At 31.7% G+C, this 23,327-nt stretch overlaps 2 protein-coding genes across 4 annotated transcripts; both read left to right on the top strand.

Moving 5' to 3' along the window:
- Positions 1–28: 28 nt before the first annotated feature.
- LOC137832792 (calmodulin-binding transcription activator 2-like) lies at positions 29–11,058 on the top strand. Its single transcript, XM_068641135.1, has 13 exons — positions 29–215; positions 1,460–1,579; positions 2,157–2,272; positions 2,445–2,533; positions 3,063–3,105; positions 4,360–4,480; positions 4,830–4,955; positions 5,053–5,363; positions 6,318–6,854; positions 7,849–8,540; positions 8,872–9,454; positions 10,146–10,481; positions 10,564–11,058. The coding sequence occupies exons 1-13, from the start codon at positions 176–178 to the stop codon at positions 10,678–10,680; spliced, it is 3,231 nt and encodes a 1,076-aa protein (XP_068497236.1). The 5' UTR covers positions 29–175; the 3' UTR covers positions 10,681–11,058.
- Positions 11,059–17,695: 6,637 nt separating this feature from the next.
- LOC137832790 (probable protein phosphatase 2C 10) lies at positions 17,696–22,951 on the top strand. 3 transcript variants are annotated; one of them, XM_068641133.1, is made up of 6 exons: positions 17,696–18,117; positions 18,494–18,583; positions 19,466–19,705; positions 19,982–20,258; positions 22,386–22,540; positions 22,631–22,951. In XM_068641133.1, exons 2-6 carry the CDS (start codon positions 18,557–18,559, stop codon positions 22,769–22,771), a joined length of 840 nt encoding a protein of 279 aa, XP_068497234.1. In that variant the 5' UTR covers positions 17,696–18,117; positions 18,494–18,556; the 3' UTR covers positions 22,772–22,951. The 3 variants fall into 3 exon arrangements, with proteins under 3 accessions (XP_068497234.1, XP_068497235.1, XP_068497233.1); XM_068641134.1 differs by having other exon boundaries at positions 17,772–18,117; positions 18,433–18,583; XM_068641132.1 differs by lacking the exon at positions 17,696–18,117 and having other exon boundaries at positions 18,137–18,583.
- Positions 22,952–23,327: the final 376 nt, after the last annotated feature.

Below are 23,327 nucleotides of genomic sequence, written 5' to 3'. Positions count from 1 at the left end.
TAAATGTTTGAGAGAGTACGTACTCAGTATAATATAAATAGGAAATATACAGTATCAGTTTTTCACTTTATCACGTCACTGAAGAGTTGAGGGGGAAAGAAAAAAACAAGAAAAAAGAAAAAAAGTCTCTGTCTGTCCTTCGTCGTTCGCGTTGATCTCAGATTCAGTCTTCGCCATGGCGGAGGGAGCTGCTTATGGATTGCGTCGTCCATTAGGTCATTTTCTAATCGCCTCTTTTATTTTGCTTTTTAATTTCCCGTGCAATGCTTCGATCCTGAACATTCAAGTGTTTTTTCGACGCGATTTCTTGTTACGGAGCTTCAGCTATTGAATGTTTCCTTCATTGAGTGGATTCTTGATGTTGGGTCTAAGTGTCAGGTACTGTCAATGGTTTGGCTAATGAATGGACGTAAGGTTTGGCCCTTACTGAGGCTGGCTAAAACTGTGCCCAATTGATTTGGGGAAATAACCATTTTGGTACTTTTTCAGTCTAATTACGCTTTTTTAGGTGTTACAGCGTCTTTGAAACTAGGGTCGTATGATATGAATGATTGATAGGTATTTCTTCACTGCATCGATTTCTTTTTCGGATTCTGAGTGGTGAAACTAACTAATATGCATCTTCAATCCCCCCCCCCCCCCCCCAAATTATCTAACCTAGTCGTATTGCCAAATTTGTAGCTATTTCAAAATGGTTTTGTCGGAAAAAGCACATGCATTACAGGGGTTTTTCTTGCCAAAAAACAAACAAACTAAAGGCAACTAAAAAGAGCATTATGATTCTGTCATGATTTTGTGTTTTCCAATAAATTTTTACAAACAAGAAAGAGTGCGTTCTAAAGAGTATGTTGGCAGCACTCCTCTATAGGTATAAGGAAAATTACCCATATAAATGTATGGATATAAATTTTCAGTTCAAGTTTAGCAACGTTACTACTTACACAATATTTTCCTTATCACATGGATATGTTTATGTATAATCTTGCTTCATTTGGTTGGCTCTTTCAATTTACGATCTTTAATCCCCCTCCCGATCTCATGTAATCTTGATTGTAACAACATTACTCAAAAACAGTTATCTGGTCAAAATCTCGCATTTTTTATTTATTTAAAATATTTTGAACACAATAGGCTATTTCAAATAATCACTTAAAAAAACCAGATTTGAAGAAAGGAATATATTTGGTAGCCTAATTGATTTTTTTGGGGGGTGGCTTATAGGATGCTAAATTTATGTACTGGATACTCTGACCTCGAAATTGCACTCGTGAATGGCAGTGGCTGTTAGTTTCATATGTCAGTTTATATTTTATTTTTATTCTATTATTACAAAAATATTCTTATTGATGCATGTTGCTTTTATGGCCATGATTTGATATGTGATATAATTGTATTTGTTGTCTGTGGGATGTAATTTGTAATAAAATATCTGACCAAATGCCTTGATATCAATTTGCAGATATTCAGCAATTACAATTTGAAGCCCAGCATCGGTGGTTGCGACCTGCAGAAATTTGTGAAATTCTTCGTAATTATCGGATGTTTCAAATCACTTCAGAACCTCATAACAGGCCACCAAGTATGGTTACTGCATGTTACTGATAAATTAATTGGCACCAAGTGTATCTACTTTAGATATATGGATCGGATGAATTGCCCAAGAAGCTTCTACTAACTGATGTTCCATTGACTTGTTTGGTGGAACATGGTGTTTATGAACATTTTGTTCTGAATTAATCATTTCTTTCTAGGTGCTGAACAATGTGTTTCAAAATGGAAGTATTGTCCTCCTTGAGTTCATTTAACTGGATTTAATTCTTTTTGAAGCTGTATGAAGTTTTTTTTAATTTTTCATCATCTGAACTTAAGGTGTTCATGTTCCAATAGATCCTTTATATTTTAGTTCAAGGAATACCGGCACATTATTCAGTCAAAAAAGTTTGGTGAAGCTTGGTAGCAAAAAAGCACCTTATGTACTTATTGCATAATCTTCGCAATTAAGCAGGATTTAGGATATTATTATTAGTATTTTTTTTTTGTTTTCCTATAACTTGCTTTGTTGTTATTTTCACTCTATCTTTTAGCTACTAATGACAATCCTATCATTACTTCATGCTTACAAAGACATCATTTAGACTTTTATTTCATGATTTCAGGTGGCTCACTTTTTCTATTTGATAGAAAGGTTTTGAGATACTTCAGAAAGGATGGACATAATTGGAGAAAGAAAAAGGACGGAAAAACTGTGAAAGAAGCTCATGAAAAGTTGAAGGTGATTTTATAATTTGCTTAAGTGTTGAGTTTATAGTTAAGCGAATCTGTGTAATTAGCTTATATGTAAGATGATCGGAACTTTTTCAATTAGTCTTCTCTAATTGCTAAGCAAGTGTCTATACCATTATATAATTATTCAGTGGGTTGTAACATCATTTAAGCAAATTTAGGTTGGAAGTGTTGATGTGTTGCATTGCTACTATGCCCATGGAGAAGATAATGAAAATTTTCAAAGGCGAAGCTACTGGATGCTTGAACCGTGAGTATGAATTAATTTACTTACAATATTTTGTGTAATATGTCTTGGAAATTAGATTGTATTCATATTTCATGTGTTTGTTACTTTGTAAGCTTCTTTGCAAGTACTGGTTCTCATGTCATTTTATAGATAAAATTGTTTAAGGGTGTTTTATTGCCCCAAACTTAGTGAATAGAGCACTGGAGGTACATTTTTCGCTTTTTTTGGTGTTTGTATACTTCAAAGGAGTTTCTGGCTTAGACAAGTTGATTGAGAAGCTTTACTGCATTTTTCTTCCCTGTTCTCCTTGTGTATGTTTTTGAAGGATTTCTTATCCTACCCCTAGTTGTGATCATCTAATTCACCCATTTCTCCCTAATGTAATTTCTTCTTTATCTACAAATTGTAGATGGCATTTTTAAATCTTATTGGATTTTAAATATTTTGCTGCATCTTTACTAATATGAACTTTCAATGTACGTATACCGAGATATTCATGTCTTGTAATTAATCAGAACGTGGTTTTCTTGTTAATTTTCTTTTATTGCAGGGATATGATGCACATAGTATTTGTCCATTACTTGGAAGTTAAGGTATATTGTTCATTTCTTTATATTTTTTGCTGTCATTACTTTTTCTTGTTATTACCTTCCAATGATTGTGTATTTTTATCATTTATAACTCTTTCATTTCTACCTTTTGGATTCTATCTATTATTTACTTTTGTTAAAACCTTTGTCCTCCATAACTTGAGTTTTGATGTTTTACAAAATATGATGAAGCATTTGAAAGGGAAAGAATGTAGCAGCTGCAGTTCTTGTAGTCTATGTTGAACCATCATGAATGATTAATGATATTATTGCTACTCATTTTGTTTTTTTATTATATAATAACCATAGCTCTAACTAGTGTTACTAAAGGAGTTAATGAAAGTATATGCAGGATGAAACAGCCACTGAAAGAGTTCAATTTGATCAATTCTCAATGTTAATTTTTAATACTATCAGTAAGACCTACTGGCATGGTAACATGCCGTTAAAAGAGTTTGATTTTGAAGCTGTGATAGTCACACTATTTCAATGATCAAATTAAATACATCCAGATTATGATCAAGTTTTAAAATTAAGACATTGTTTTTATTTGTGTTTCGATAAACCTTTTTGTAAGCGCTTATATGAGAAGAAAATAAGAAGAAAAAATGCAACAAGTTTCTCCTATAAGTTAAAATAAACTTTTTTTAAAGTTAAAATTAGAGAGTTTCGACAGATTTTGTATAATCTAATTTTATCGAATGAGAGAAATTTATTCCCTTTTTCCTTCTTATTTTTTTACAAGTGCTTATTGAAAAAATTATCCAAATAGGGTAAAGTTACATTTTTTTTGTAGGGTTGGTTTTCTTGTTCAGGGGTGAGGATGAGGGAATAACGTTTGGTCATACCCATGGCTGAATCCATCTGACAAGAGACATTGTGGCTATTTATGTTATTTAATTTCCCAAGAGGGAGGGGATGATATGCCCAAGGGGTCATGACATATATATGTATATGTTGGGTTTGTGGGTTGGATTCGAGCCAGTGGTCTCGTCCAATTGCTTGAATGGGAAAGTGCTTGTGTTTGACCTAGTATTATGAGTCGAGTTGCACCTCTGCCAACATCTTAAGCTTTTGGTATGGTGATAAAAACACTATTGGTACCATCCTTTCTGAGGAGATCTCAAAATCTATTTTTGTCATATTCTTCTTGAAATCGGGCAGGAAGAATTTGAAGCTGTGTTTTGTAGTCCTGATCTTAATTAGCTTGAGTGCAGGTATGACTTATTCATGAATTTATTCTGGTTTATTTCTCAGGGTAACAAAAATATTGTAGTGAATACCGAAGGTGAGGATTCCCAAAAGGTTACTTCACTTAGCACGGATTCTGTCAGCCCATCAAGCAGTTTGATGTCTTTACGTGAAGATGCTGATTCTGGTAATTCTGCTTCAGTTTATTTCACGAGGGTTAAAATTTTTTATGTGGTCTGTGAAGTGAATTAACATGTTAAGAATGTTTTGGAATAAACTTATCCATAAAAATATTTGAAGAGAAGAAAAACAGGAAGGATAAAGGAAATGAGTTTTTCCTCAAGTTAAAATTAGTTTATATTTAAATTGACTTGTAGATATTAATTTTAGCTTATAGAGAAAATTTTCTTTTTTCTTTTTTATTTTCTTCTCCTGTACTTTAATTATCTTGGTTTACTGATACAACAAATATTTGTGTAATACTTTGGACCATTTATTTGATCACCCTTAAATTTTTTAATCATGATTCTTTCCAGAGGATATCCACCAAATTAGTTCTGGGTTGCGCCCATTACATGAGTCACGACATATGGGGAATGGTCCATTGACAGAAAAGATTGATGGTGGTGTGAACAGTTCATATCATATGCATTCCTTTTCAGGTTTCTCCCTTCATTTTGGTTGTCTCAGGTATTTTATATTTTTTATTAGGCGTTCTCTGACACATGTTTTCCCCCATATATCTTCAAATAATTTTAGGTGATCATGGACAGTCATCAATTTCTGGAACAGATTATATCCCAGTTGTTCATGAGGATAAATTTAGAGGAAATGACACTACGTATTTTGATGGTGAGAAAACACATGGCGTGGCACCATGGGACACTGTCTTGGAAAGCACTGCCAATTTGCATAATGATCCTTCTCTTGCATCATTTTCTTCAATGCCCTCTAGTTCAATGGGTAGTGTCCTTGAACAAGAACATACCATTTTTGGTGACCTTTTATCAGGCAAAAGAGTTCTCACCGTGGAAGCAGAGAGCTCTCACTCTTTCCAATCGAGTTGGCAGGTACATACTGTTATCTGCATAGTATATCTTCATCTGCAACTATTAGGGCCTGTTTATTTTCATCATTTTCTGTTTTCATTTTGGTTTGATATCATTTCAGAAAAAAAAAACAGTATCTTCAAACTGATGTAATGCCATTTTTTAGATTTTCATGTCTTTATATCCATTACTTTCTATCTCTTGGAAAGTTGAGACCATGGATTTCAATGAGACAATAACTAGATCTTTCCATTAAAGTTGTGCATTCTCTCCCAAACCATCTTCTGAACTGATTGTGACCTATAACACTGCCTTATAATCAAATTAGTTAGATGGAATTTTGTTTTGGGTGCATGTAAGTTAGGATGAATGTACAACTTCAATATGAATGTTTCAGTCTCAGAACACAAGCTGCAAGTTAAAAGGATGAGGTCATTCAATAAATAAACATTTCAAATTACAGAGTGGAAAAAGTTGTTGAAGAAAAACAGAAAATGATTAGCAAATCTAAACAAACATTTTCAAATTGATGAAAACTTGGAAATGAAAGGAATTTTTAGAAAATGAAAAAGAGAACATTTTCTTGAACCAAACACCTTTTGTTTTAGATGGAATAGACATAATGTGACAGTTTTATGGGACTATCTGGTATTTGGCTGCATGTGGCATATTAAAAGGTTTTGAATTGTTTATGGACTTTAAAAATGCTATGACTCCAGATTACAGTTTCTTCGGATGTATCCATATTCAACCTTTTGGTAAGATATGTATTTTATTAGCTTGAACTCTTCCCAATTAAGTTATTGGGTAGCCATGACTGGGTTGGATTGGTGTCTGTTTTATCTTTTGATTGCTTAATTTTGAAACTGATATTTTTAGCCTCGGTTACTCTTGTGTGTAATTTCAAACTACTAATTACTTAGCAGATTTAGCCAAAAAATATAACTATTCATTTTGTTATTTGATTTGATGCAGATTCCTTTTGAAGACAGTTCGGGAAATATGCCAATGTCAACCCTAACCCCCCAATCATTTGGTCTGCAATTTGGATCTGATTATGGCACCAGTTCACTAGGGTATGAAACTCGTAATACAAGTTCTGAAATTGCTCCGATCCTGTACAGTTTTAATGGCGATCCAAAAGAGCAGCTCATGCAGAAAAACTATCCACAAGAGCATGCAGATGGACAATCTCAACATTCTCTAAAATCCAATTCTGCAATTAAAGTTTCTGATGAAGAATCTGTCAACTATAGCTCAAATGTGAAACGCACACTATTGGACAAAGATGAGAGCCTGAAGAAGGTTGATAGTTTCTCTCGGTGGGTAACTAAAGAACTTGGAGAGGTGGCTGATTTGAATATGCAGTCCACACCTGGTATTTCTTGGAGTACAGATGAATGCCAGCATGTGATAGATGATAGCTCATTGAGTCCATCTCTCTCTCAGGACCAACTGTTTAGTATAAATGATTTTTCACCTAAATGGGCTTATGCTGAGTTAAATATTGAGGTACTGATCTTTTTGAAAATCTATATAATTGAGGGTTCTCCCTCCAATTCTTTTTCAACCCTACTTTTCCTTCTAATGTAATCACATAATATATTATATATTACTATTACTATTATATGATCATTATCATATATTATACATTATTGTATTAATATACTTTTCTAGAGATACCTAGGAGAAAGATTTAAAAAAAAATCCTCTAGAGATAGTAGGTCTTGAGCCAACATGGTTTTGAAAAAGGCTCTAGCTACCATGTTAAATTATAGGGAAGAAAGAAACACTGAGATGAAATCGTGCTTCTGTGAGACAGCCCTGGTGCTTTATTGAGAAAATGAAATTAATATAATAAATAAAGGAGATTTCTTCTAATAACAAAGATATGATATAGGAATAAATAAAAATGTTCGTAATAATACATACATAATCTAGATATTTATGATTATATAAGATTAGCTCCTCATTTTTATAATGTTAACACATTTATTTAAATAATCTGTTTGCCTGTTTATATGTCTTTTTGTTACTCATTTGAACTTTTTTGCTGGCTTTTTGGCTCATTATTATAATTTTCCTACTTATTTTTCTCACATTTTGTGTAAGAATTCAAATACAATTTATGTTTTGGTAATAATTTTGTATGCGCATGAAATGTAGGCCACAGGATTACACGAGTATTTTATTTTATTTTGTAAAAAGTTATAAACGTTATCTATGTTCTGTATTAGATATTTTTATAAAGTAAAATAATTATAAAACTGTGTATATATAGCTCTTAATTTCATCTGTTGTTGCTCTTAATTTGCAATGTTCTCGATTTTGCATTTCTTCTATATCTTGGTATCTCTTGACACATCTGACAATCTTCCCTCTTTTTCCCCTCCTCTTTGGTATGTTATATATGATAATTGGTTTTACTCCTTTATTTTTAATATTGAGTCACTGTTACTTGATTGTATAGTTTGATTGGCATCTTATCCTGTTTAAAACTATACAGGTGTTGATTATTGGATCATTTTTTAAGAGTCAATCGGAGGTGACAACATGTAACTGGTCCTGTATGTTTGGGGAAGTTGAGGTTCCAGCTGAGGTTTTAGCTGATGGAATTTTGTGTTGTCAAGCTCCTCGTCATAAAGTTGGACGGGTCCCATTCTATGTAACATGTTCCAATAGGTTAGCTTGTAGTGAAGTGCGGGAATTTGATTTCAGAAAAGACTTTGCTAGAAATGTAGATTTTGCAGAATTTTTTGGCAGTTCAACTGAAATGCAGCTTCATAGCCGACTGGAGAATTTTCTTACTTTAAAGCCAGTGAACCCTTCAAACCATTCTTTTGAGGGTGATATGGAGAAAAGGAATTTAATTTTCAAGCTTATTTCACTGAGAGAGGAAGAGGAATATTCCATTAAGGATGAACCAACTACAGAATTGGATATATCCAAACACGGGGTGAGGGAGCATCTTTTTCACAGGCAGATTAAAGAGAAGCTGTACTCATGGCTTCTTCACAAAGTAACTGAGAGTGGTAAAGGGCCCAATGTATTAGACAAGGATGGCCAAGGTGTGATACACTTAGCAGCTGTTCTTGGTTATGATTGGGCCATAAATCCAATTATATCTTCTGGAGTTAATATCAACTTCCGAGATGTGAATGGATGGGCTGCTCTTCACTGGGCTGCATTCTGTGGCAGGTAAAGTTCCTTCAGATTTTTATCCCTCTTCATTGAGTCCAGTTGATTGAGCATAAGTTACGTCTTGTAATCTGGTCGAACCTTCTTTAACTGATCTGATATTCTTCATATTTTAGACTTTTATCAAGGGTGAAATTGTTCACAAAATTCGTTTTCCAGTATATGAAGCAAATTTACGTCTGTTTATTACCTAAAATAAGTTACGCCTAGAACCATTGCTTTGATCAGTTAAAGGAAAATAGCAGAAGGTTTCTATTTCATTATTGTTTCTCAAATATGTTATGTTTTGCATGACACAATTTTTTTTCTCATTATTCTGTCTTTTTGTCAGAGAGCGGACAGTTGCTTTCCTGGTGTCCATGGGAGCAGATTGTGGAGCACGGACAGATCCATCTCCTGCATTTCTGTCTGGTAGAGAAGCTGCAGATCTTGCCTCTGAAAACGGGCACAAAGGAATCTCTGGTTTTCTTGCTGAGTGTTCATTAACTCACAGACTTGAAACCATCACAATGGATGATCAAAAAGGTGGTCGACAAGAAATTTCAGGAATGAAAGGGGTGCAGACAGTTTCAGAACGAACTGCAACACCTGTGCTCTGTGGTGATATGCCAGATACCCTCTGTCTCAAGGATTCGCTTATTGCTGTGCGTAATGCAACACAAGCCGCTGATCGTATACATCAAGTATTCAGAATGCAGTCATTTCAGAGGAAGCAGTTAACTCAGTATGAAGGGGATGATGAGCTTGGATTGTTAGATCAGCAAGCCCTATCTCTTCTAGCTTCTAGGGCTTGCAAATCTGGACAACGAAATGGTTTAGCCAATGCTGCCGCAATACACATACAGAAAAAGTTTCGTGGTTGGAAGAAGAGAAAAGAATTCTTGATGATTCGCCAAAGAATTGTTAAAATCCAGGTTCAATGATCTGCTCTTTTTACTGATTTTTCATTTTTAATATTGTTCGTGTAAAACAGAGTATTGTTGGATGTTCTTAATTTCTCATAAAATCATCTTATCAATTATTTCTCTATTTTGGAAACCAAAGGTGGAAAATTGATTTCATTGGAGAGATCTTGATTGATACAATCTTAGGTAAAGAATGGAAAAACTGTTGCATCTCTTTGCTCCTTCTATAACCGTTGTATACATTTAGATCGCACATTCAGATTGTAAGTGGAGAAAACAATCCAAAATGTGAACATGCATTTACTTGGAGGGTTGATGTTTTAACAGACATAAAATCATGAGCTTGAAGCCTTAAAGACAATTATATATAGCACTATTGTTTACATGTCTTTCCTTACCCCCCCGTTGTAAAGGAGAAAAATTTGATCACACAATTGATATTCGCATTCCTTTTTAGTTTAGGAAGCTACAGAAAAAAAGGTATTTTCAGAGTCTGCCCAAAGCTTTTAGTTCAATTATCTCTGGCCTGAGCCTTAGGTGTGAACTTGATGTTCTCCAAACAGCTTTGCCCCTCCTCCCCCTTTCCCTAGAAGAAATATGACTACTTATTCTTCGTTATTCTTTTGCCATAAAAAATACATATCTTTTTTCCACATGACACATGCTACTTCCACTGACTGTTGAATTCTGTGGTGTCAAGGCCCATGTAAGAGGTCACCAGGTACGGAAACAGTATAAACCAATCATCTGGTCTGTGGGAATCCTAGAGAAGATCATATTACGTTGGAGGCGCAAGGGTAGTGGTTTACGTGGATTTCGACCAGACACGCTTAATAAAGTCCCCAGTCAACACAATGATTCTCCGAGAGAAGATGAAGATGAAGATGATTATGATTTTCTCAAGGAGGGACGGAAACAAAAGGAAGAAAATATCAAAAAGGCATTATCAAGGGTGAAGTCCATGGCTCAGTATCCAGAGGCACGCGCCCAATACCGGCGTCTGCTAAATGTTGTCGAGGACTTCCGTCAACCCAAGGTATTTTGTTAACTTGTGGTTGGGTCTAGGGTCATTAATATTTGGCTTAATGATATGCTCATTGTCATTTAATGTTATGCAGGGAACTAACGAGGATTTGACCAGTTCTGAAGAAGGGATGGTTGATGGTGTGGAGGATTGGATTGATATTGATATGCTTTTAGACGATGACAATTTCATTCCTATAGCATTTAACTGATCCAAGCTTCCCCTCTGTAAATACATGGGGCCACTTTGGCTTTATTTGGCATTGGGGACTCCTAACATCGTCTTCATGTATATATTTCTAGTTCAAATTACTTGGATCCAACGCTGCATATAAATAGAATATGATAGCTAGCATGCACTTTGGTTTCACAGTTCAGATATTGTAGTCTAATGAAATATGGTTTTGATTTTATTTATGGTTATTTTAGTGTGACAGGATAATTCTGTTTATAGATGGTTGGGGGTTATGACATAATGATGTAACTTGCTAAAGTACTAAACTTCAATTTGTACAAAAGTGGATTGGGGAGAGAGGAACTATGTAATTAAATACTAAGTGCTAATTATGATATCCTCTTTTATTTCTGCACACTTTGCAACTTACTCGGTTTTGTTTGTGGTTATAGCATAAACAGCAGAGTTTACCAAAGCAGAGATTTATGGGGGCATGTACTTGCTTTTATTTTTTATTTTCATTATTAATTATAAATTTGTCATTTTTTTAATTTTTTTTTTTAGTTCTGTTTTCATAGATTTATTTATACAGAAAATAATAGTCTCTTTTTAGTGATTTTCAGACAAAAATTGATTCGGTTAATCGTGTATGAGCTTACAAATGAATGCTCTATATTTGACGCAGGGTCACATCTTGAAATAAAAGTTTAACTAAGATAAATGTTATATAAGTTTATCATAAATCTTAATATTTGTAAGGAATTTTTCCAATGAAAAAAGAATATGTTTATTATTTTTAAAGCATTAAATATTTTCTTTATTTAAAAATAAAAGGATTAACATGAGGATGCACGATTTAAAAGTTTTCACTTCAGTTACGATTCTGAACCCAGTCAAGGTTGGCAACCGTCTAGGTACCAATTTTGGAGAATGCCAAAATAAAGTTTGTATATATATAAATGTTAAAACTAAAAATTGTATATTCATTACTAAAATTACATTTTTTTTTGAAAAATGAAATAATTATAATAAGACAACAATCAATAAAAATATAATTAGTATTGTTTTTTTAAAATTAAGAGGTTATAAGTGCTTAACCTTAAAAGAGAAAATTATGGATGTAATGCATTTTCTAAATCTATCTTGTTTTTAATCCTCACATCTTTAATTTTTTTGTCCTTTCTTCTATTATCTCCTTATCTCTACGTAATTATTTATTTACCATCCATAATTTAAATTTGTGATGGGAATCTCAGAATCGAACTTAAACTCCACCCATTCATATTATTTTCGTATCCAATTTTCATTCCATTACTTCGATTCAGTCTTGTCAAATCAAATCTTCTTTGCATCCTTTTTTTATTTTTTTTTATGGAGAAATGCCTTTGAATTCAGTCTACAAAACTCATATTTTTAAAGTTAATTTAGGTTTGAAATAATTTTTTTATTCTTTCAATTCCCATGTTATTTTCAAGTATTATTGCCCTTGATCTAATTTTGACTAGGTTAGATGATTTAAGCTTCACCTAACTTGGAGGCTAGTTATCAAATTTGTAAGGTAGGTTAGTTGAATTTTCTGAAAATTAACTTTACTAATACAAGACCACATTGATTGAATTTTAGGAGATTTTTTAATATATTGATTGTACCAAAATAAGTCAACAGTCAAGGTTTAAGGGAGGGAAGAATTTCTCCTAAGTGAAGAGCTAAGGAACATTTTCGTTTTTACAAATGGTGTCATTGTTTCGATTTTAAGTCTCAGAGATAACATCACTAGGATTAATCATCACATTTGAGGTATTATCTGCTTTGGAGGTCGGTGTTCTGTCACGATTTTGTCCTTAAAATGTGTCTTTGTGGGTTTGAGGAGAAAAGAGTATATAACTTACCCTTAATATCAACTTCTGAGTGATGTGAATATATATTAACAATACCGAAACAGTTATAATTATACTTGATAAGGAGTAAATGAGACTATAGATATTAGTGACGGATCTCGACACGATTAAAAAATTCTTTATTCCATTCATGTATTAGAAGGTGTATATTTTTTTTTTCAAAAACTTAATGTTCAAGTGGTGTATAAATATATTATTAAACCAAATTCAATATTTAACACTTCACTGAGATTTTTTTTTAAAAAAAAACTATATGATTGAGAGCAAAAAATATTCCTATGTAGGATATGATCATACTAAACTAGTTCCGTTATCCTTCATCAATTCTTGCATATTCAAACTCTCATTTTATTCACTTTTGAGAAATGCAATTAACACAATTTTTTGTCTCATAACTGTTTCCTTCTCATCTATTAAGCTACATACTAGTATTGTTTGTTTGTAATGTGTAATTAACACAAATTCAACCATTTTTCATTAATACATATAAATAGTGTCTATACAATTTTTTATTACGAAATATTTAACCACCATAAACAAATTACAGAAAATTGTTAATAGTACATCCACATTCTAAAAAATATAAATGTAAGATTATTAATTAAAATAAAAAATTAAATATATTTTTCAAATATGTACTATAAAATAAAATTGGCTTTCTTCCTAATTTAAACTTTAGATTTATAGTACTTGTAGTATAAAAATTATTGTAATGAATTCTTACAAATGTTTCTTCACGTAATAAATGAATTTTTAGGATGAACTGTATGGAAAAAGAATGTGAAAAAACAGAAAAATACATAAGAAAAGATTATGAAAAAGTTTGTTATTTTATTATGCAGACAATGCTCAGAATATATACACAGTATGTGTAAAAAAATGGACAAAAAAGAATAATAAAAAAATACACCTCATAGGTATACCTCGTTCTCTTTCTAAAAAGATCTAGTAAAAACTCAAAGACTATGTATTTCTTGATTGGGCTGAACCTATTAGCTACTATGAAACTTTCTTTTAAACTATACTATAATACTATAACCTCTTTATCTACTTTGAAAATATGTTTATCTGAAAAACCGTTAAATATGTAAAAAAAATACAATAATTTATTTCAATAATTATCTTAATTACTACAAAATTTGAATTAAGGATACAAATAAATTTTGATAAAATTATAAAAAAAATCCTAAATTAATGTCAAACATAATTAAAATATTGTATACTTTATAATGAAAAAAAGTTCGTAAGTACATTTTCAACAACAGTAATAATGACTCTTTACAAGTATATTGTGATTACAATTTTAGCCATAGTGACAGCATTGTGAGTGCAGTTTAGAAGTCAGTGTAGTATGGTTTGAGCATACATGGTGGCATGTTGGTTTAAGCTAACTGATAGCAGCACAGGGGAAGTTGCTCTGTTCATGTGTAACTGAAACAGGGGAAATTACTCTGTTCATGTGTAACAGAGCAACAAAAACAGGGAAAAGAGGAGACATCAGCACGGGGTGTACACGTGGCGAAACCCCACCTCGTACACCTAGGTGACTGTTTGTTTTCCACGCGTGTGAAGTGGTGCCATGTTCGTTTTTCTCATTGCACGATAAATCATAATAAAAAAAATATACTTTGATAACTTTTAGAATTATATATAATTCTTCATGTAATGGATTTAAAATAAATATATATAATAAAAAGTAAATTTATAATTAAATAATATAAAAAATAGTAAAATAATAATATTGAAAAATATAATGTGATTGTATAAAAAATTGTAAGTGGTGAACTATCATAACTTATCATTAATCCATTATAAGTAAAAAGAACTTTTTCTTAAAAAGAGCATTTCCTTTTGAATGGGATTTGAGTTGGGTTTATGGTGTTCATTCATTCCACCAAACACTGCACAAAGCAATACATGCAATGCAATTAAGGGAAGTTGACCTATTCATGCTTGTAATAATAAGCAAGTCCACTTACTTTTTCTTTTTTTCTTTTTTCTCTTTTCCATTGGAGAAGGTCTTTTTCATTATCCATTTTTCAATTTTTTCTTCTTCAAATTCATCAACATAATTTCAAATATTCATCATTGTGTGCTGAGATGTGAGTATTTTTTTGCCAAGTAATAATACATTATCGATTCTCTTATCAAAGTGTTTGAGGAACACCTTTTATTATAAATGTAGAAACTGTGTACTTGCATTTTTCCATGTAAGTAATAAATAAATAAATTTCAACATTACATGAAACATTTTTTAATTTTAGTTCACTGAAAATCATCTTAAATATGATATTCAAAGTAAAGGTTAAGAATAGTTTCTGCAACTTTGTTCCCTTTTGCTTTTTAATCCATACTAAAACATTTCATAGTTTTAAATTCTTGATGTTTTTTAATTTTATATTTAAATATACTTAGTTTAGTGTTAAAAATAGAAAATATTAATTAGTATATTATAAGTGATGATAGAGGATGAAAGTGTAAGCAGGATGTTACATTTACAATCACTTAAAATTATAATATTCAATATAAAAATAAATTACAAGTATCTAAGCAAATTATAATTATTTATATAAAAAATAACAAGTTAAAAAGTGAAAAGAATAAAATAATATATAACTATCTTATTTATATCAAATAAAAACATTTTATAATTAAATAATGTATAAAAAATAATAATTGTCTTAATTTTTTTATTATATTAATCATGTATCTCTTAATTAAATATTGTATACAAAATTTATGTTATTTTAATTATATTTTATAAAATATAAAACTGTAATTCAATTTTTAAATTTGCCTATATTCCTTTCTCAAGTTTCAATTAATTAAACTATTTGATGGTACTCTAAATAGATGTATTAGTTGTAAGGTGAACATAAAATATAGAATTAGTTAAAAATTACATGTTTTTAAAATATGAAAACTAACTGTGTGTTTTATATTTTAATTAGACGGACCAAAATTACAATTTGAATAAAATAAGTAGATTAAAGTTTTAGTTGAATATTTTCTGAGACAATTAAGTGGTGAAGGGGAGAGAAAGGACTATTTAGTTTGAAATGGTTTCAATTGTTTTTTATTTTGGATGGAGAGTTTAAATTAAAAGCAATCTAGCACAAACATTCATAGGAATACAAAGAGATAGGTATAATCTTTAAAATATAAAAAACATAAATTTATATATTATATAATTATAAATTATATAAATTGAGAATAAAAATTTATGTGCACAAATATTATTTTATTTGTTTTGTACCAGAAAGATGTTTTTTTATAGTTGATTTAAAAGAATTTGTTTCTTATTTTTATAATCATAATAAAAAAATGGTTTAATTACCTTATTCGTTTATATATTTAGTGTCAATAGTCAATTTAGTATAGTGGTTTTAAAAAAAATCATTTTGGTCCTTATGTTTTTTAAAATGTATACAAATTGGTCCTTTTCGTTAAGTTGCTGTTTACGGCATTAAATGCTGCTTACGTGGCAGATAGACGTGGAATCGAGAGATGACGTGTCAAGTGGGTCATCCCCTAATGCCTTGACCCCTGCGTCTCCGGCGGCATCTCCTCCTGCTCCTCCGACCAAGCCTCTGACCAAACCTCCAACATTTAACGCCGTAAAGAACAACTTAACGGAAAGGACCAATTTGTATATATTTTAAAAAACATAGGGACCAAATTGATTTTTTTAAAAACCACTATACTAAATTGACTATTGACCCTAAATGTAGGAACGAATAAGGTAATTAAACCTAAAAAAATACAATAAATATTAAATTTTTAAAGAAATTAATGTATTTTTTTAAAATTATATTTAAATCGTGATAAAATTATCAAAAATTTAATAAATATTTTTTAAATTTAATATTTTACCAATACATATCCATCAATATATTTTATTACAAATATAATATAACCGTAAGTATCCTATATGTGTTTCACAGTTTGATATATTAGATCTGAAAAAGGACAAATTTGGTGTTAAGAGGAAGCAAACAAGTCTGCTAGAATTCTAATTTGACCATTCAGCTTTTACTATACACAGCATGCTGCTTTCTGACTTTCTCAGATCTTTGTCATCCCTGTCCATTTTCATCCACCTAACCCTAACCCTAACCCTAATTTTAACAATTTTAACTTCATCTCAAATCTAACAAATTTAACTTGAACTGAAATTAAACCTGAGCCCCACCCAGAAGAATCCTTGCCTTCAAAGGTGTTGTTGTTTGAAAACAATATCTTTAAGATTAAAGCCATGATGTTTTTTAGTCAATTAGGAATTGTACTGTTTCTGTGCTCAGAGTTAATGTCCTGTCTCAAAAATCTAACCTGCAGGGGTTGACTTCTTTATTGCAGATCCTATTCTTCTTTATCATATTTTTTATATTTTTTTTTATATATTAATTCCCTAGGGATAACCGCTACAGCTACTAAAAATATAATAATTATGTTATCTTATTAATTACTTTTGCTAAAATAATCTCATTCTTTCAATAAATATATAACTATTCTGTTATAAATAAAGAATAATTATTTGTTTTTATTAATAAAGAACTGCTTTAAAGGTGAGACACTATTACAATGTTACCCTAATAAAACAATGGTAACAAATTTTGGTGATTCTTTTATTTCCATTAAATGTCTTCTTACATAAATTACAAAAATGATTAGTATTTAGTAAGGAGTAACATGGTTCAAATGTCCATACATTGTTTTTTAATATTTATAAATGTATCATAAAGTATTATTTATTAGGAGGAAAAGTGGAATTTAAGTTTAATATTTCGTTGAAACAGTCAAATAATATAAATAAAAATTAATGGTTAAAATCACAGAAAATATCAAATAAAAGAAGTTATGCGTATATGTATTTTTTTTTCTTGTGATAAGAAAAAATAAAGAACTTATTATTGTAATGATTATTAAAATAAAATAAAATTATATTATTAAATTATAACTTTATATTAAGTTATTATAATTTTTTTAAAAAAAATTTATCAGAAACATTTTTTTTTATTGTAGAGGTAGTTAATTGAATTTAAAAGAACAATGACTTAAATGCAAAAGAATAAGGGTAAAATAACAAAAAGTTGTGTATCATATGATATACTGCATAAAAGTTAATAAATTTATCATATGATATACTGTAAAACTCTTTACATTGTATAATCAGATGGTGGTGTTTGGTTCAGTGAGTAACAATATAAAAACAAAAATCTTCATTGTAAAATAAGGTTGTTTGTGTTATCCTTCTGGGACAAGAGCTTAGGGAAAATGAGAGAGAGAGAGAGAGAGTTTAAAGAGGGTAGAAAGTGTTGCTGACTTTTGAAGTCTTTCACAGGTCCTCACCCAACCCAAGGCACGCAGCCACGGATGCGAGAGAGTTGAGAGAAGAACTATGAAATGAAACCTCAAAACAGCTGTATGTAATAATCAAACAAAGTATGTCAGCATAGCAATACCAATTTCAATAGCATTCACAATAAAACAACAAATACAAAACTGCAAAGTCAATAAGGGCAACCTCTGCCTTTTCGTACCCATTGCAGACCAGACTTTCTCAACAAAACCACGAGGTTACCTTACCACCCCTCCATCTTCTTTTCCATTCTTTCTTTTCAATAACCTCTTTTCATCATAAGGGGCGTTTTCTTATAACTTTTTGGTGTTCCTCGGTTATTGCTTTCTCTCTTTTAATACCATCCAATTCCCCTGCTCATCTCTCCTATATTTTTCTGTCACAAATTTCAAATTTTTGGACTGGTTGTGAATTTTTTTAGCCTGTTGGTTATCTGGGTGTTGGAAAATTTTCCTTTTGCCTTCTCTTTTCTGGGGAGGATTGTTAGAATTGCTTGCTTCAGTGATCGGAATGTTTTGCTGATAATTCACAGTTGTTGGAGAGTTTTGGAGTTTATCTGGCGTCAAATTTTTGTGAAATTTTCTGTTTTGAAGATTTGCGGAAGAGTTTGATGTTGAGTAATAGAGGGGGAAGGTGAGGCGGGGCTGAATTACTTCATGGCTTGTTTGTGTTGCTTCAATCAGGTAAGAATTTGTGGCCTTTATTATTATTCTGAAGTTTTGCCTTTAGAATAATCAATCTTCATGCTTATACAATTTCTTAAAGTTTTAAAAGATTTCCTTGTATCTTAGAGGGTCCTTATGCAGCCTTTGTCTATCTGCGGATTGAGTTTTTCCAGGGCAATGGATGGCTTAGGACTATCCCAATTTTATTTTTCTTCGAGTACTTGTTAATGAAAATTGAAACATTTTTTTTTTCTGGTGCTTTTAATCTGTACCCTCAGAAAAGGAGCATTCTGCATTGGACTTTATGCAGTAAACTACTTTCCAGACATAGGGCTCATTTCAAACGGTTGCTATAAACCAAACTATCTATTTAATATAATTTTGACTCTTGGATGTTTTGTAAGTGTTTTTCAGTCTACTATGAACAAGGTTTTAAACTCACAGTTGTTGCTACGATTCTTGATATTGTTAGGTATTACAAATGCGGTTGATGCCCCACAATTGCAGTTGTGTTGTTGGGGTCACTGATCCAAAAAACCTTGGCTTTGCATACCGAATTGCAGTCAGACCATTTTTCAAAACCATGCTTATGAGCTATGCTTTATTTATAACTCATTTGGTTGTTGGTTGGTGCTGATAAATACTTAGTATTCTGTGGTTGTGGCCTTTTAAATGTGACACTCAACCAGATAGAGTTATCTAATACATCTTTTTTTATTTCTGAATGTTGTGTGTATTGACAACTTCCTATTTCCTGGCATCACATTTATGCTATGCTTCCTTCCATAATCAATCATGTTTCTTTGTCTTTCTTTAATACTTCAACCATGTTCCTTGGATGGCATTTTATGTTAAACATTAGATTCTTTTGTTATTGTATTTTGACTTCAATAGTTGTAGGTGGTTGGAGGACGCTCTTCATGTAGCTCTGGCAAGGGCAGGAGCCACCTGTGCCCTGTTAAGTATGGTTTTAGCCTAGTTAAAGGGAAAGCAAACCACCCAATGGAGGACTATCATGTAGCAAAATTTGTCAAGTGCGGAGGGAAAGAGTTAGGACTTTTTGCTATATACGACGGACACTTGGGAGAGAGTGTGCCCACCTATTTACAAAAGCATCTTTTTTCCAATATCTTGAAGGAGGTGAGTTATGGAACCAAACTAAAATGTATCATGCATTGATTTATTACATTTGATTCCTTGGATTGGACAAAGTTTCCCCTTTTACTCCGAACTTCCCATACTCTATTTTTTCGGGATCAATATTGACAGTAAGAAATGTAATCTTGTATAACCTCTTTATTGTCAGAAAACCTTGAAGTTTGGCCTAATTTTCTTTTTCCATATTTGTAATGCCTCTTGGCATGATTCTATTTTGGAATTACATTTTGTACTCTTGAATAAGATTGACTGTTCCAGGAGGACTTCTGGACTGATCCTGCCCGTTCTATCATCAAAGCTTATGAGTCAACAGATCAGGCCATTCTTTCTCACAGTTCTGATTTGGGGCGAGGAGGATCTACTGCAGTGACTGCAATTCTTATTAATAATCAGAAGTTAATAGTCGCAAATGTTGGTGATTCACGAGCAGTTCTGTCAAGGAAGGGGGAGGCCATTCAGGTGACTATTGATCACGAGCCAAATACTGAGAGGGGCCATATCGAGAACAAAGGGGGCTTTGTCTCAAACATGCCAGGTTCTTTAATAAACCTTAGTTAGTTAACGTCTGTTAGATATTTTTTATAAAAATTTTCATGTTAGATATCACTATGCAACAATGTCTATGTTCAATGCGGGGATTTATGTTGTCATTCTGAGATTTCAATAATATGAAGTGTTTGGAATAGGATTTATGCATCATGAGTCTAATTTGCATTTTAAAGAGGAAGGGACAGACACAGAGTATACATGTTACTTTGTTTCTAAAAATATTTGCTACATCAGGTTGAGGGTTCATACCTCAATAGACATTTACTTTCTTCTTTTGATCAGAATTTGTGGATTTATTTTTTTGAAATTCATTATTTCTACCTCTTTCTGGACCATAAGGCAAGGACTGTCCATCAGTTCGCTAAGGGTAATGAATGTCTGCATCATAACTATTTTTAGACCAGTGCTTGAAGTTCTGAAAAAAAAGAGAAATTTCATCAAGAAAACCTTATTTTGATGTAAAATAGGAGATAAACCGAAGAGTAACAGAATCTGGCTTCCTAAACAGAGAATTGAAGTTAAATTATTTTATTTGTAATAGTTCACTTGGCATTACCATCTTATTTATACTTTGAGCTTTGAGTCAACCAAACAGAGAGACAGCTAAAGAAACAGAGGAAAAAAATAAACTATTATTCCCTCTTTTCTGGTAATCCACCTATATGCTTGTATTTTATTTTTGAAAACTTTTGTCAGAGATGACATGCCTTAAATTATGCCGTGTTCTATATGAATTTTTTCACATTATTTCCCATTGTAAACTGCAAAAGGAGTGAGATGAAATGAGTTTTCATAATTTAAGGTGTTGGAAAACTTCTTTAATTGTGGTCATCCCTACTTAGTTAGTACACCTTAATTGCAGTCATGGACTCTTGTAGTGCTTACAAGACTTGTATAATTTTTACCTTACAAGTTACCTTTGTTGTATTGATTTACACTCTAAACTCAAATATAAGGACTGATCTTGATATATATTAATTAAATATTAAATTAGGTGAAGTACTGAATTACAAACAATGAAGCTCCACAAATATTAGTGCAAGATTGTCAGTTTTTAGGCAGATCCCATTTTTAAGCTTGCAACTACTTAAATATGTAATTTAAAATCATAATGATGATAACGAAATTTCTAATATTTGTCGGCTATAGAATCTGTCATAACTCAGAATGAAATAATATCTTATTTCTCCCAATTATGGAACTCCAATTAGAAGTTGTTGACTTTGACTCTGGCAAGTCTGCAACTGTTCATATCTGTTAGCTACGTGTCTATATCACCCATAATAACACATACAGCTGCAATCTCAAGTGTTAATAACTCACTGATCAGATTGGGATTGTCCTCAGTGCCAGAAAGTGCTGATAACTAGGATACTCAATTAAGCATGACTAAAGCCTTGTTTTTTGTGCTGTTCCAGAAAGATTTTGTTGTCCCACGCAAGAACAATCTTCTTGTGTGTGTCCTATGGTTGACCAGAATGCTGCACAATTTCAATAATAGTATCTTAGATGTGATTATCTACGTGTGAAGGATTAATGTTTAATACTTCTTGGTGTTGGGTGTTTGAATCTTTTAGTTTGATTGAAATTTCAGAAGCTGTAATCGAGCCCCTCTGAATAAATATGGTGATGAATAATAGAAAATAAGTCATTAAAACCTTGGAAAAATATTGCATGTGACCAATCAGTTTGATTTTTGAGGAATCATTTGTTTCTGCAAGAAGCGTTTCTGGTGCCACATCAATTGATCTGAAGCAATCTCAGAGATGTGGAATTGTCTTGAGAGAAGTTATGGACCGAATAGGAATACATGTTTGGTTCCTATTACTATAGTTTAATTTTGTTGCATTCATGATATCTTCTAAATTTATGGAATAACACCGAGCTTCACTTATATAGAGTATAGGCATTGTTCTTCTTCAATGAGAATCTGATGCCTCACGAATCAACTAGAGATTAAGACATTTTATAGTATATATATAGGTGCAAACAAGCTGGTTTATGAGATTGATTTAAGTTTAAAGTTCACTTCTTAATATATCTTATTCTTTCAAAATTAGATAACAATATGTGATTTGGAAGAGTTTGTTGACTTGTGAGTGGTTTATATCAGGAGATGTTGCAAGAGTGAATGGGCAGCTTGCAGTTTCTCGAGCATTTGGAGACAAAAATCTAAAATCACACTTACGATCTGATCCTGATGTACATCAATCTGATATTAACCCAGATGCTGAGCTTTTGATACTTGCTAGTGATGGTCTTTGGAAGGTTATCCATTATTTCTGCAGCACTTCAAATATTGAATAAACAGTGTAAAGAATTACAAATGGTTATATATTTTGATGAGTTGCATTGCAGGTAATGGCAAACCAAGAAGCAGTTGATATTGCAAGAAGGATAAAAGATCCACAAAAGGCAGCCAAAAAGCTGGTTGCAGAGGCATTGGACAAAGACAGCAAGGATGATATTTCATGCATTGTAGTTCGTTTCAAGGGGTGATTCATGAAAAACACAACACAACTATTCCCTATATTTTCTTGGTATATATTTCATAAATGTTAGACTTTCATTTGTTTGGAGATCTCGTGATCATAGTAGGTTTTGCCCATTCCTCTGTAAAATTGAAGTTCTTCAAATTAGGTCCTCTCTTGCCATTTAGTATCTCAAGATTTGTTTGTGTAGATTAATTATTACCATCATTTTTCTCTGTAATTTTCATTATTACATGGAGCAGTGTGAAGTTGGACATAGCTTTTAAATTTGTATCAGAGTTATGCGTTTGTTATGAACGAAATTTACAATATACTTTGAATATTATTTTTCCACTTTTAAAAAAATATTATTTTATGTTTACATCTTTTAGGTACTTCAACTAAATGTAAATCACGTTTGAACATGACAATTTAGTCTTCTCTTCCACTCCAAACTTCCAAATTTCATTTTCAACTCAAAATTAAGAAAATTAATATTAATTTTGTTCAAAATTAGAAACTCATTTTCCTCATCTACAAGTACTAATTTCACTGATATTTTAACTTTTGTCACGCTTCAAATT

The sequence above is a fragment of the Phaseolus vulgaris genome, chromosome 6 (assembly GCF_000499845.2).
Source record: "Phaseolus vulgaris cultivar G19833 chromosome 6, P. vulgaris v2.0, whole genome shotgun sequence".
NCBI classification, from domain to species: domain Eukaryota; kingdom Viridiplantae; phylum Streptophyta; class Magnoliopsida; order Fabales; family Fabaceae; genus Phaseolus; species Phaseolus vulgaris.
Note: the sequence above shows the minus strand (reverse complement) of the source record. Positions and strands in the feature narration are given on the sequence as shown.

Bases quoted from the DNA above. Each gene is read 5' to 3' on its own strand.
- LOC137832792 (XM_068641135.1), top strand. From the start codon at position 176: ATGGCGGAGGGAGCTGCTTATGGATTGCGTCGTCCATTAG. The intron at 6,855-7,848 runs GTACTGATCTTT...AAAACTATACAG, and splicing joins ATGCTGAGTTAAATATTGAG to GTGTTGATTATTGGATCATT. The intron at 10,482-10,563 runs GTATTTTGTTAA...AATGTTATGCAG, and splicing joins AGGACTTCCGTCAACCCAAG to GGAACTAACGAGGATTTGAC.
- LOC137832790 (XM_068641133.1), top strand. From the start codon at position 18,557: ATGGCTTGTTTGTGTTGCTTCAATCAG. The intron at 18,584-19,465 runs GTAAGAATTTGT...CAATAGTTGTAG, and splicing joins GTTTGTGTTGCTTCAATCAG to GTGGTTGGAGGACGCTCTTC. The intron at 22,541-22,630 runs GTTATCCATTAT...GTTGCATTGCAG, and splicing joins CTAGTGATGGTCTTTGGAAG to GTAATGGCAAACCAAGAAGC.